Source organism: Crocuta crocuta, unplaced genomic scaffold (assembly GCF_008692635.1).
Source record: "Crocuta crocuta isolate KB4526 unplaced genomic scaffold, BGI_CrCroc_1.0 scaffold92, whole genome shotgun sequence".
NCBI classification, from domain to species: domain Eukaryota; kingdom Metazoa; phylum Chordata; class Mammalia; order Carnivora; family Hyaenidae; genus Crocuta; species Crocuta crocuta.
Genome location: NW_027528804.1, coordinates 327,642 through 342,015, shown reverse-complemented (window position 1 = coordinate 342,015; position 14,374 = coordinate 327,642). Strand labels below are relative to the sequence as shown.

Here is a 14,374-nt window from a genome sequence, read left to right as displayed (position 1 = left end):
TATGTCAGTTAATAACTGACATTGAGTTGTGTTAAATTGTGTTAAACAGAAATAGGCTAAAATCTTCTACCATCATGGTGAATTTCTCTGTTTCTTCCTTTTAGGTTTTATTTTCATGTTTTAATTTATGGAAAGTTTCAAGTATACACAAGAGGAAAAGAGAATAGTATCGTCAACCCCTATTGCCCTCTTGTCTTTAACCTTTATGAATATATATGGCCAATGTATTTTTCCTGCCCTTTATGTTCCTCCAGTATTTTAAAGCAAATCCTAGACATAACTATATTATTGTTTTATAGACTCAATGCTTAGAATTTTTCATACATTTATCACAGTATTTGCATACCATTTCCTTTCACATTTCCACCTATCTCGAAGCATTTTCCTTCTGTCCAAAACATATATATTACAGTATCCTCTAGTGAAATCTTTGTTGTAAGTTTTATTAGTTTTTGCTTCTTTGAAAGTGGTTGTAATCTTGCACATTTTCTAGCAAGTAAGTGCAGAATTCAAGTTTGAGTTATTCACCCTGAGGATTTTGAAGATACTATTCCCATGTCTTTTAGGTGCCATAATTGTTGTTGAGAAAGAGAGTCTACTTTCTGTCTCTTTGTAGATAATCTCATTGGCTTCTTTAAAGATTATCTCTTTTTCTTTGGTGCTCTGTAGTTTCACCATGATACGACAAATCAAAGTATACCATAAGGAATTTAGTGATAGTAATTTTGAGTTTTTAGGCTTAATTTCATAATATTCTACTTTTAAGTGATGGTTAGTGGTCTGTAAACAGATACATAAGGGAATTTAAAAAAGTCTCATGGTAAATTCTTCTGGAGTACAAGATTCTTGATTTGTCAGCTTTATAACTTTCTTCTCAAGATCATATGTATGTACATGATGTAACATGGCATAGTATGTTTTCTCTATCTTTCTACAGCACTATTGGAAATAATTATGAAAAATGGGAGCACGGCTGGAAATAGCCCTCACTGCCGAAAGCCATCAGGTTGTGGTGATCAGAACAAGCCTAACTGCACAAAAGACAGCACGTCTGGTAGTGGGGAAAGTGGAAAAGGCTACACCAAAGACCAAGTGGATGGAGTTCTCAGGTAGGGATAAATATGACTTCTGTCTCAACTGTAATTGACACTAGTGTAACTTTTTAATGTTACAACACCTAAAAACGTGTGTGAACTACTATTTGGTGGAGGAACAAATACGGAGGAATTGAACTCTGGGTGTCTTATACTTTGTTATTTTTCACATCAGTCTGTAAAGTACCGACTCTATGGAAGTTTCCATCTTTTAAAGTAACTACAAGGAACAAAGTTGCATTCAGGTATTTTTTCTTGAAGAATATTATTTTCATTTTTTGACATAGCGTAGTATTTAGATAACTGTATTGAAAGAGGATGAAGGATTGTTTTGTCTTACGTATACATGAAAGCGGGAGAATCTCACAGGAGAGGAAAATTGAGGGCAATAGCAACAGCATTTTCAATTTCCTACTTATAATAATGTAGAATTTTTTTTCTATTTATATTCTTTTTTTAAAGGCATCTTTATATACAGGCAAACATCATAATGTCCTCTCCTTTTAATGTTTTTCTTACTCTAATAATTCTGCCTCAATGTTTTTAGTTTTACCTTCTGATACACTTCTACTTACAATGGAAGTATTAGAGTTGGGAAATTGTGAACTGGGTTTTGGGGCTCTCACTTCACTGATTTTCTTTTTAATGTTTATTTTAGTTTTGAGAGATTGAGTGTGAGAGGAGGAAAGGGGCAGACAGAGAGACAGAGGATCCAAAGTGGGCTCTGCACTAACAGCAGAGAGCTGGATGTGGGGCTCAAACTCACAAATGGTGAGATCATGACTTGAGCTGAAGTTGGATGGTTTAACCAACTGAGCTACCCAGGTGCCCCATGCCTTAAATGATTTTATAATTAGGGAAAAGATTTTCTGGGAATAAAATGAACCTTTGAGTATGAAACACTAGAGAAGATACTGTTTTGTTTTCTGCTACAGCTTAGGGATGCTGTTTAATATTGTACTGATGTCACTCTCTAGGGAAAGTAAAGTGTAAGAATGAAGGACTCTAAATCATGATTAATCAGATAATTCACATGGAGAGCGAATTATAGTACAGTGAACTAACTCAAGTGAAGAGTAGGTAAAACGAGTTAGGTTGTCTTTCTCTTTGCCTTTTTTTAATCCATTTTCCTTCTAATCTTATTTCCCATTTTTCTCACCCTTCTTTTCTCCATTGCTTTTTCAGTTCATTCTTTTTTTTTCTTACCGTAATTTAGAACTGAAGTCCTTTAAAATATCAGTGTATTTATAGTTTACTTTTTTCCCCTATACATTTAGATGCTAAAGCTTGATTATAACATTTTATCTGAGTATGACCACAGATGTTGTTGTTTGGTGGAAAAACAAGAAAAGAAAAAAGACTCCCTAATCATAGTAAAGCCATTCATGAGCATGAATGGTAGTGAAGCCCTTTTGGGGTATAAGTAATGTTGCTAACTACTTTTATAACTAGTGTTGTGTCAGAGGTGGCTAAATAAGTGATATAAGTGGATGAATAAATGAGAGATTTCCTTTTGAATTTCTTCAAGAAGAACTTTTAAAGAGTGTGCTGAAATGCATTCTGGGAAACCACATCTGTTTGAAAACAAATTGTATTTTCTTGTAGAATTTACTTTTTATTGGGAGGGTATGTTCTTAATGAAAGACCTAAATAAAGTTAATTGTATTATATGTGATTTCTATTTAGAATCATTTTGTGGTTTCTTTTTAAAAGACTGTAGAACCACTTACATATTTTGAAATATCACTAAAATAGAGCTGAAAGTTTGGGAGCATAGGAATCCCCTAAATCTAGCACTATTTTTTTTAGCACTATTTTTTAAGAATATTTTTTCTTCCATTTCCTCTACTCTCAGTTGGAAAGGAAAAGAGGAATAGTTCAGGGCATGGTAGAAATAAGGAAGAAAGAACAGTGCTTTGTTTTACTATCTCTTTGTTTGAGTATTTAGGCATGGGAACATTTTGAAAATGGAGGAATGAAAGATGATGGTGGATACAGATACACATTGTATAGGCCCAACATTGGAAAGATGGAAACACAATGTAGAGGAAGTTTCTGTCTGTTGGCTTCTGTATTCTTTGTGAAACTGGAGATGAGGTTATCCTCTGGTAGTTAGAAGAAAGGAGATGAGATTAAAAGCTTGAGGAGAGTGGATGCAAAATTTACAGAGGAGGAAGGCAAAGGGAATAGAAGAAGGGTTGCTGGTTAGCATTAAGGCCCAGCTAAGTTTGAGACTGTGAATCAGGGATTGTTTCTCTGGTCAATAATTATATTATCCACCCCCCCCTTTTTTTTTTTTTATTAAATGCAGGGGGTTTTTTTCTCTTTGAGGACTAAATATGATTGGAACACTCTTTAATAAAATCCCTAAGTTATTCAAAATACTTCAGTTGGTACCTTATATGAGTTGCTTGGCTGAATTATGTAACACTTATTCATTATATTAGCCCTTGTAAATGTTGCGTTAGTGAGGTAACAGATCACCAGCAAACACTTACGTGCTGTATGTTTTTGTTTTTTGTTTTACCTATACCCAGGGGATTTTTTTTCTGAAGAAAGCCATGTTATCTTGTGTTAGTATGATTATGCAAACAAGTTGCTCAGTGACAATTTGGCTCAATGGGAGAAGCCATGCAATAATACTGCAGCCATTGCATAAGTAAGAGCTAGCTTACAGTAAGACTGAAGAAAAAGTGTATCACTTTGTAAAGCTAATATTCTGTGTAACTAAACACTGTTTGTTGTCTTTGAGTTGAAATATATTGAAAAATTATTGAGAAGAAGTATCATGGATCGAATTTGAAGAGATTTTGACTTTCTCACTGAAGAAATGCCCATCTTGTATTTTAGTATATGTGCTGCCGAAGCGAGCACGCCCATCTTGTATTTTAAATATTTACCAGATCAGTGTGAAAGCATGAACTGGGTCATCTTTCCATTTATCAATCAGGAACACTTGTGTACAATTGTTAAGTCATTTGAATTACGGGGATTTGATTAGGATTTGATTTAGGCTCTAGTTCTGTAGATGAAAAGGAATCATTTTGCTAACCTTATAAAATAAATAGTCCTTTGTCTCAGGAACAAACAGGTATTTCCCTGAGTGCCAATTAAATTTGGAGTCTATTTAAATCATCAGCTATAAGATGAAAAAAATAATTGAAAGAGGACCCTCCTGCCCTACCCACTATGGTTTCATGCACGAAAAGGACGATGTAAAGGCTGAATGACTGACTTCTCAGTTGTTGAGCTTGCAGTCAGATCTTTCTGGACGGGTTGTTCAATATCTCCTTCTAGAAGAAGTAATAGGTTACCTCTTCTTAATTTATTTTTTATTTCTTTCTTTTTAAAGTATTCTTTGGTGAAGATAAAGAAGGTTTGAATCCTTTAGAAAGGAGTGAACTATATAAAGTATGACAAATGCATTTAATTGGTGAAAACACAATGAACAAAAATATGAATTAAAATAAATATATGATTGGTAATTTTTCATTCCTATGTGAAATATTAAGTAATGAGTATATTTGGAGCCTTACTTGAAATATGTAATAGTCTGCAGCCTGCCCATTGGTGATGTCAACTTTATACCTCTCTGCTGGCTTCTCAGAAAATTTCTCCTGTTAACATGTGATGAAAAACTCAGTGAAGGGAGAATATAGTAGAACTAGCTACACTTAAACATTAGTGAAGTAAGGGGCGCTCAGTCGGTTAAGCGTTCGACTTGGGCTCAGGTCATGATCTCACAGTTTGTGAGTTTAAGCCCCACATCGCTCTCACCGCTGTAAGTGCAGAGCCCACTTCAGATCCTCTATCCCCCTCTTTCTCTCTCAGCCCTTTCCCTGCTCACGCTCTCTGTTTCAAAAATAAACAACCATTAAAAAAAAGAATTAGTGAAATAATTGTTTTTCTACCTCTTTTTCTCTTTGTGACAATTCTTAGCTTTCTGACCCATCTCTAGAGGACTGTGAATTCCAACCTAATTTCCCTACCCTATCCAGCAGCCCTCTCTTGGGCTCCTTTTATGCTCAGGAAATCTCAACAAAACAATTTTGGAGAGTTAATCTGGTATATAATTAATCATCTTGTGCATGCAAACCAAGTAATAATGACTTTAGGATTGTTTAGTGTTTTAGCACTTCCTTTTGTTTTCTGAATTCACATAGTGTCTCTCGTATTCATAGCTCTATTCCTTGTCCCACAGTGTGTTCTCCTCTATTCCAAATTAACTTTTGGTGCCAACTACATTACAGCCCGTACCACTTTTCACTATTAGATCCTAACCATTTCTCCCTTCAAATTGGGCCATTCATCCATCCATCCATCTATTATCCATCCATTTAACACATATGGTGAACAAGACATAATCTTTGCCTTCAGGAGGCCTGTAGGCTAGAAGAGTGGTCAGACAAGGTAGTTGCAGTACCCTGTGGTAATTGCCAGGAGAGGGCTCAAGTCCAGAGGGTTTGGGGGAAGATAGAGCAGGAGCACCAAACCTAGTCTTGAGGAATTTGAGTTCTTGAGAAAATGAAAAGCTAAGCTGAGGTCTGAAGAAGTTGTGGAAACTAACTAAGCAAGAAGCAGAGAAGGCATGTTCTGGGCACCAATACCAACATTTGAAAATATCTAGGAGAGAAAAGTCTGCTTAAACAGTGATTGGAAAAGCAGATAGAAATGAAGAGGTAGCTTACTCTGGTTTCTGAAGGAAGGGCTCCTTTTCCTTACGCTGGTTCTGAGAGAACAGAATTTCCTAGTCAGACAGATTTGAATCCTTACTTGTGAGGCCTTTCCTCATTATCCTGTTTAAAATAGCTGGCCTTCCCACCCATTCTTTGGTCCCCTTTGTCACTTTGTTTTTCTCTATTTATCACCATATGATGTACTGTATATTTTACTTGTATATTTGTTCGTTGTTCATCTCTCTCCCAATTGTAAATTTAATGTGAGTGGGGATTTTTGTTTGACTATAGTATCTGAAACAATGTCTAGCAGAAAGTAGGTGATCAGTACATTTTTGCTGAAAAAATAAACTTTAGTTTCCCTTTATTACTTTGTTACATGACTTTCGGCAACTTAACCATTCAGAGCCTTGATTTTCTCATTGGTTAAATAGGAATAACATTTCCTCCTACTAATGAGGAGGAAATAAAACAATTTGTGTAAAATAGCTAACATTATAAGATTATATGATTGTGTGAAATCTCCGTGGACCAAATGTAGTTTGGAATTCAGAATTGTTCATATTTTAGAAAGGTAATAAGGAGGGGCGCTTGGGTGGCTTAGTCGGTTGAGTGTCCGACTTTCGCTTAGGTCATGATCTCACGGTTTGTGGGTTCGAGCCCCGCGTCGGGCTCTGTGCTGACTGCCAGCTCAGAGCCTGGAGCCTGTTTCAGTCTGTGACTCCCTCTCTCTCTGACTCTCCCCTGCTCACACTGTCTCTCTGTCTCCTAGAAATAAATAAATAAATAAATAAATAAATAAATAAATAAATAAATAGAAAGGTAATAAGGAGCATATATTATATATTACACAACAACACTTAACATCTAGTGAGCAGCCCAGAACCTACTAGTAACATTTCTGCAACAATAGGTACAAATAATCACACTTAAATGGTATAAATGAAAACCCTGTAGCAGCCTCACCTCCAATCAGATCACATTTTTGCCTCTAAAAGAGTTCAAGTCAGATTTCTGCGTCAAAGTAGTTATAGAATAACTTTCATTTTTCAGAGCTTTATGGATATTGGAACACGGATATGTGATTGTGGACCTGTGCCTGACACACAGTAGGTGTTCTATAAATGTCCCCTTTCACTTTTCTTCTGTCACATAGTTTTCTAAACGTATCTGGGAGAATGGGTCTCTACAAAGGCAGGAACCGTTCTCTGTTATGTCCACTAATAGATCTCAAGTGCCCAGAACACTATCTGTGACATAATCAGTGCTCAATAAATATTGTTGGTTAAACAAAGGAAATCTCATGTTTATGGAATGAAGTGTTAATATTTACTAAGTATCAAAGTAGAAACATCCAGTTTTAATTACTATTACCGTAAAGAAGACTGCAGAACAGATTTTTGTTGATGTATGATTATAAATAGATTTCTATAATCTTACAGTGTCTTCTCTCTTTTTTTACTTTGTTTATTTAACAAATGTTGAATGCTGTCATTATTTTTTTTAAGTTTATTTATTTTGAGACAGCGAGAAAGAAGGAGCATGTGGGGGGGAGGGGCAGAGAGAGAGGGAGAGAGAGAATCCTCTTGATTCTCATCAAGAGGATGAGGCTTGATCTCATGACCCATGAGATCATGACCTATCAAGAGTCAGATACTTAACTGACTGAGTCACCCGGGTGCCCCTTAATGCTCATTTTAAAAGGAGAGCTAAGGCTCATTTACTCCAGAAATATTTACTGAGAACCTACCCTGTATCAAACACTATGATGGCTTATAGTCTCAGTAGTAAATAAGATCAGTCTTGTCTCTGAGAACTTGGAGTCAGTCTGCAATTCTTTAGCTGCCAGTGAACAGTTATGCTTTAGGTCTTTTTACTTGTTACTACTTCAAGGGGATACACATGGAACACATCTAAAGTCATAAAGTACTCCATGGAAAATGTTTAAAATGTTAGTATGTTCTAGTGAAGGAAAATTACTAGGTTTTGGGGAGAATACTAGCATTTAAAAGTCTTAATGTTCTCTATTCCATTCAGAGTATTTTTTTCCTTTATATTCTTTAAGAATCCAGGCTTAAAATCTATTAACACCTTTAGTTAGCTATGTAAGTAATCTTTAAAAGTATATGCTCATCAGAGTGAAAACTGGATGTAACAAACATTTTTGAGTCCTGTGATGTATATTATTATGAGATTTTACCTTTCTTAGAGTGACACAAATGAGTTCTTTTAGAATAGCCGAACTGAGTTAATTTACATTGACATTTACACCAGAGTACTTGTAATTAATTGTTTTACATGCACTAAATTGTTGCTGTGTTATTTGGCTAGGTCTACATTATGTGACAACAGAACTCTTGGAATGCAGTGCATATTAAATTAACCCTTAGCTACAACATACTTGTGAAGAAGAGTTTTGGAATTTCTTGGTGCACTTAAGAGTACTATAAAATTATTCTCGCTCTCTCATTTTAGCTTCAGCGTGTGCTTTGTCCTTCATCCATGATTATTACGGGCTTTACTCTGCTTTGCTGTAATTGTGATACAATGCACCAAGGATAATGTCATGGCCAACTCTCCGTAGACTGGAAAGGGGTTAAAGGAATGGTCTGTGGTCAAAAAAGAGAATGAAGCAATAATTTTTAATGGGATAAACTGTCATTTGATACTGAGAAAATAATCCACAGATAGTTCTTCCTAGTATTCTAATAAATTAAAAATTAGAGCTATTTCATGAAGTTCTTCCTGGAAATTTACATTATAACACACTCTCTTGTTCACAGCATAAACAAATGTAAAAATTACTATGAAGTACTTGGAGTTACCAAAGATGCTGGTGATGAAGATTTGAAAAAAGCTTATAGAAAGCTTGCTTTGAAGTTTCATCCAGACAAAAACCATGCACCTGGAGCAACAGATGCTTTTAAAAGTAAAGTAAACCCTTTAAAGCAATTTTACTAAGCTTTTCTTAGAATCCACTTACAATGTTTTAGAATATTAGATTCTGCCTTTAGACTGGTTCATTTAGAAGCCAGCTTAAGCAAGTGTCCTCAAAATCCTTTAAAACTTTACTATTAATTTGTTATACCAAGAGCCAAACAAATGTAGTGTGGCTTCCTAGAAGCAAATGCCAGTTTTGGCAAAGTCCTAAGTAACTTTTCTAGATAATCATGCATGCTTTCTAGTTTACTATACTTGTGTGTGTTATACATAAGCTTCTAGTGTATTCCCATCTGCTTCCAAGGGAACTAAAACAAAATACAGCTTTTGCGAGTTTTTAGGATAAGAGAGACTGTCTAGAATTGAGGAACTGCTTGGAATTTTTGTCTGCCCAGTGTTATATTTCTGTTAACTGGCCAATTTTTGCATTTTTTAATATGTGGTTCTAACTAATGTGATTTTTTTTTCTTTCTAAGAATTAGTTTCTTGGGCACCTGGCTGGCTTAGGTGGTGGAGCCTGCAACTCTTGATCTTGGGATCATGAGTTGAGCCCCGCATTGGGCATAGAGCTTTTTTTTTTTTAAAAAAATGTCTTTTTCCTTTTGCCTTCTACTCATTCTTCTTCATTTTCTTAATATTATTTCAGAGCTTTTTGTTGTTGCCAGTTTCATAAATGAATGTCAGCTAATTTTATAATTTCATACTTTGTTACATACAATTTATTCCTAATAGTTAACTTCTAATTCATAGGAAAATGCTTAAATCTGTGATTGTTCCTGGGCGCCTGGGTGGCTCAGTTGGTTAAGCGTCCTTCTTCAGCTGAGTTCATGATCTCATGGTTTGTGGATTTGAGCCCCACGTCGGGCTCTGTGCTGACAGCTCAGAGCCTGGAGCTTGCTTCAGATTCTGTATCTCCCTCTCTCTCTGCCCCTCCCCTGCTTGTGCTCTGCCTCTCTCTCTTTCTCTCTCTCTCAAAAATAAACATAAAAAAGTTTTTAAAAATTTGTGATTTTTCCTCTTGTGAATTTGGCATTTTTAGAGCCAACATATAATGTTTGCAGTGAAATGCTGGGGTCCTGGATTAACAGGATGGAGATATTAATTTTTAAAATGCTCCAAAAAGATAGATGATCCCATTGGTCTTTCACAAAATGCTGTTAAAATTATTTCCAAAACAGTTTTATTTCTTGAAGGAAGTTGCCAAGTATAATTTATTTTGGCAATTACAAATATATTCCAATAAAAACAGCCGCCAAAGTGGTGCTGGTAGAAGTAAAATATCCCTGTGACAGTGAGCACCTTCTCTGTTTTCTTCAGTTAAAAGTGGCATCTTGAAAATACAGAAAATGTTTCTTTATTCAAAAGCACTAACTTCAGCATATAATGTGAAAACAATAATTTTTAAAAAAGCATTTAGTTTAAAACTGTTGTTGTTTTAAGTTTTATTTAAGTAATCTCTGCACCCAACATGGGGCTCAAACTCATGACCCTGAGATCAAGACTCACATACTCTTCCAACTGAGTCAGCCAGGCGCCCCAAATTATTGGTGCTTTTAAATAGTTGAAAAACATCTTGGCAGTGACTTACTTGCATGTTTGTGTCTGCTGAGTGATTTCAGTATTAATTCTCCATTAATATTAAAAACATTAAACTGCTCGTTTCTCTCACTTTGTATTGAAGTCATGTTAGCATTATTGGTCTTGGAATAATGGTGAGTGGTTCTACCAGTATTTTTACATCTTATGTTACATTTTGAAGAGGTGAGCAGCATAAATGTCACTCCAGCTAGACATTCAGAAGGAGCTTGACAAAGGTGATTGTACCTTGATGTGGTACATTTCAGAGTCTAATGCTCTACTTTGCAAACTAGAGACTTAATATTTATCAACATGCTGGGAGGTAGTTCATCTCTAGAGAAGAGGCTCACAGTATTCAACACCCAGGGGGTTATCTGTAAATCAGAATGCCAATTTATTAATCCCAAAGAGGATCAGAATAGGGAATTGGTTGATGAACCCATTTTTCATGAGTGGATAGAAAACTAAGTTGTAATCCACAGATGCTTGGTGTGCAGCGGTGGTTAATTAGAAGATATTACGGCTAGTGTCATCATACAGAAATCATGTATTCAGTACCCAGGATCTTTTCATTATCTTCTGAATCATCTTACTTTATTTTATTTTAAGTTTATTTTGAGGGAGAGAGAGAAAGAGTTTGAGCAGGGGTGGGGTAGAGAGAGAACCCCAAGCTGTCTCTTCACTGTCAGTTAGGGCTCAATCTCATGAACTGTGAGGTCATGACCTGAGCCAAAATCAAGAGTTGTTCAGTTAACAGACTGAACCACATAGGCACCCCTCATTTTATTGAATTTTTAACCAATTGCTCCTAACTTCTGTTTTTGAGATACCAAGCTGTTTATTTTAAGCAAATACTGTAGTTTTTTCTTTCGCATGAAAGGTAAGGATAGATTGATTGCTCTAATCACCAAAATACTTTTTACAGAATATGGAAACTATTTACTTTTTATTTCCTTCAAGAATTAAAAAAAAAGGTAATTGCTTTAGGGAATTAAATTAGATAGAAGAGATATTTTCATTTGTGTGGGTCGTTTGTTTTGTTTTTTAATAAGCTCAATGCCCAGTATAGGGCTTGAACTCACGATCAACAGTCATACACTCAACTGAACAAGCCAGCCAGGCACCCCTTCATTTGTGTGTTCTGTAAAGCTTTAAAAGTAAGAGGTTTCCTTCAGGGAGGATAGACTAAAGGAACTCTTAAGTTTTTTACAGTTAGGATTGTAACTCAAGTTTCTCAAAGCAGGGAATATTTTGTTTATATCTAGAGAATAAATTGCACAGTATATATGAACATACTTTTAAAAAATATTTGAATGAAATGGATCCCTTTCCTTCTGTCTGATGTGGATGTCTTCAAAATACACCCAGTCTACTTTATTTTCAGAGAATCCCAAATATTTCATTTGAACAGTCCTTATGCTTGTTGACCTACACATGAAGGTAATAATGAGCATGAATTAGCTGTTCTTGGGTTTACTTTATAAACAGTAATGGATTAGGTGCTATTACCCATGTTATACCTGGTAGTTCAGTATCCTTAACATTTGGACTAGTGTTTGCAGAGAAATACAGGAGGAGAATATGGGATATCTTCTTACTCAAAGAATTTGTAATTCATAAAACAGAGAACACACAGAGAAAACACATTCACACAGAACATTTGGAGGAATAGTAATACCAAACATTTGACAAGCATTTGATAGTTTTTCATTCCTATTTTTTTTTCATTTAATGCTTATTAAAAATCTTAAGAAATAGTCAAGGGACCAGTGTCATCCTCCTTTCACAAATAAGAAAATTGAGGCTCAAAGAGATTAACTGATTTACCCAGGATCTTCCAGAAGACTAAATATAATTAAATATCAAAACATTGAATAAAGATGTTTGAAGAAGAGATAAAAGGATAAAGTAGCTTTGTAATCAGAGTTAATTGAAGAAGCCTTCCTATGATAGGTGAGAATTAAGAGTTTTCTGGACATGAGTGTGATTGTTATGCTTAGAGGAGGGAGAAAATGGCAGAAATTTGGGTATGATAATGAGGCAAATGATTTAAAAATCAGTAAGAACTTCCACTTTCAGTAAGATGGAATAGACGTACTTTTCCCTATTTCTTACACATAGTACAATGGAATATTATTTATGAAACAATCATTAAAAAACTTTGAAAGATGGAAAGAAGAAGATACATGAGCTAGTGAATTTGGGACTCAATGGTAGTCCTGCTACATGGCAGTAAATTGCTTGGATTTTCTTTTTTTTTTTTTTAGTTTTTTTTTTTTTTTTTTTAGTTTTTTTTTTTTTTTCATCTGTATCTATTTTGAGAGGGAGAGCAAGTTGGGGAGAGGCAGAGAGAGGGAGGCACAGAATCCGTAGCAGGGTCTAGGCTTGGAGCTGTCAGCACAGAGCCCGATGCGAGGCTTCAACCCACAAACCGTGAAATCCTGACCTGAACTGAAGTCGGACACTTAACTGACTGAGCCGCCCAGGTACCCCTGAATTGCTTGGGTTTTCATTTTGCCTTTTATATCTCAGATGCGGTGTTGGAGAAGCAGAGAACCCAGAAATACCAGTGAGCACAGATAAACAGTCCCCAAGAAAATCCTACTTTCTCTAGCCAAACAACCAGGAAGAGGGTCACCTGCTAAGGCAGAACCATCGTTAAGCAATAACCATTCTTTTACAGCCAAATACCAAAGAATAAACTGTGGTCACACCCACATCAGCAAAGACGGAGTAAAGAAACTAGCGTGTCACCTTCTCCATGCTATAAGAAGATGCCTTGACATCCCTACCTCCTTTACTGCAGTAACAGAGATCATCAAGTAGGGAAGCTGGTACTTCTGCTTAACAGTAACAAGGTGTCCCTTTCCCTTCCCACTGGGGTAGTGTCATAAGTGACCTAGTGGAGAATCAGGACTTTTACTACCATTTAGAGGTAAGCAAAGCCATATCCTTATAGTGTCAGTGAAGCTGTCTGGGAAACAGTAATGCGACACCCTGACTCTTTCCAACCAGAGATATCATTGGAGGTGTAATGGAGGACTAGGAGTCTCATCCCTGTGCAGAAGTTCTAAGGAGCTCCTTCTTTAAGATGTCGTCAGAGGCCAAGGGGGAAACCTCAACTTTTATTCCCATATGGAAGTAACCAGGTGGTATTCCCCCTTCCTGTACCAGAATAATGTCAGGGTAAGACAGTTAAAAACAGAAGATTTAGATAGATCCAGAGTCTCATAAGATAATACCTCAGATGACCACATTTCAGTACACAATCACTTGTCATACTGAGAACCAGGAAAACTTCAAACTGTATTTAAAAAATCACAGATGCCCACATGGAGGTGACAGAGACATTAGAAGTGCCTCACAAAGATTTTAAAGCATCCATCATAAAAATGCTTCAATGAACTACTACAAATATGCTTTAAATAAATTTCAAAAAATAAGAGTCTCAGCAAAGAAATAGAAAATTGAGCAAATAAACAAAAGGTATAAAGAATCAAGTGGAAATTTTACAACTTAAAAATACAGGAAACAAAATAAAATCTAACAGTGAGTAGAATAAACAGTAAAATGACAGAGGAAGGAATCAGTGAACTGGAAATAGAAAAATAGACATTACCTAATCTGAACAGCTCCAGGGACAAGTGGGACTATAACAGCATTTAACATTTATGTCACTGGGGCGCCTGGGTGGCTCAGCTGGTTAAGCCTCCAACTTGATTTTGGCTCAGGTCATGAGCCCATGGTTTGTGAGATCGAGCCCCATAACAGGCTCCATGCTTACATTGCAGAGCCTGCTTGGGATTGTTTCTCTCCCTCTCTCTTACCCCTCATGATCTCTCTCTCAAAACAAATAAACATTAAAGAAGAACACATTTATATCATTGAGGTCCTGGAAGGAGTGAAGGAAGAGAGTGTAGCTGAAAAAGTTACTAAAAATAAAAATGTTGAATACTTCTTATACTTGGCAAAAGATATAAGCTTATATAATTCAAGAAGTTGAATGAACCCCATGTAGATAAACCCAAAGAAACCCATACCAAGACACGTCATAGTCACACTTCTTAAAGATAAAGATAAAGAAGA

The 14,374-nt window shown here is 35.9% G+C and overlaps 1 protein-coding gene across 1 annotated transcript in view; it reads left to right on the top strand.

The window, feature by feature from the left end:
* The first annotated feature begins 942 nt into the window (after positions 1-942).
* DNAJB14 (DnaJ heat shock protein family (Hsp40) member B14) overlaps positions 943-14,374 on the top strand; it is a 33,476-nt gene continuing 20,044 nt past the window's right edge. The window contains exons 1-2 of the mRNA XM_077755729.1: positions 943-1,109; positions 8,554-8,699. Coding sequence (XP_077611855.1) covers positions 955-1,109; positions 8,554-8,699 — 301 coding nt within the window. The 5' untranslated portion in view covers positions 943-954. The remainder of the gene's footprint in view (positions 1,110-8,553; positions 8,700-14,374) is intronic.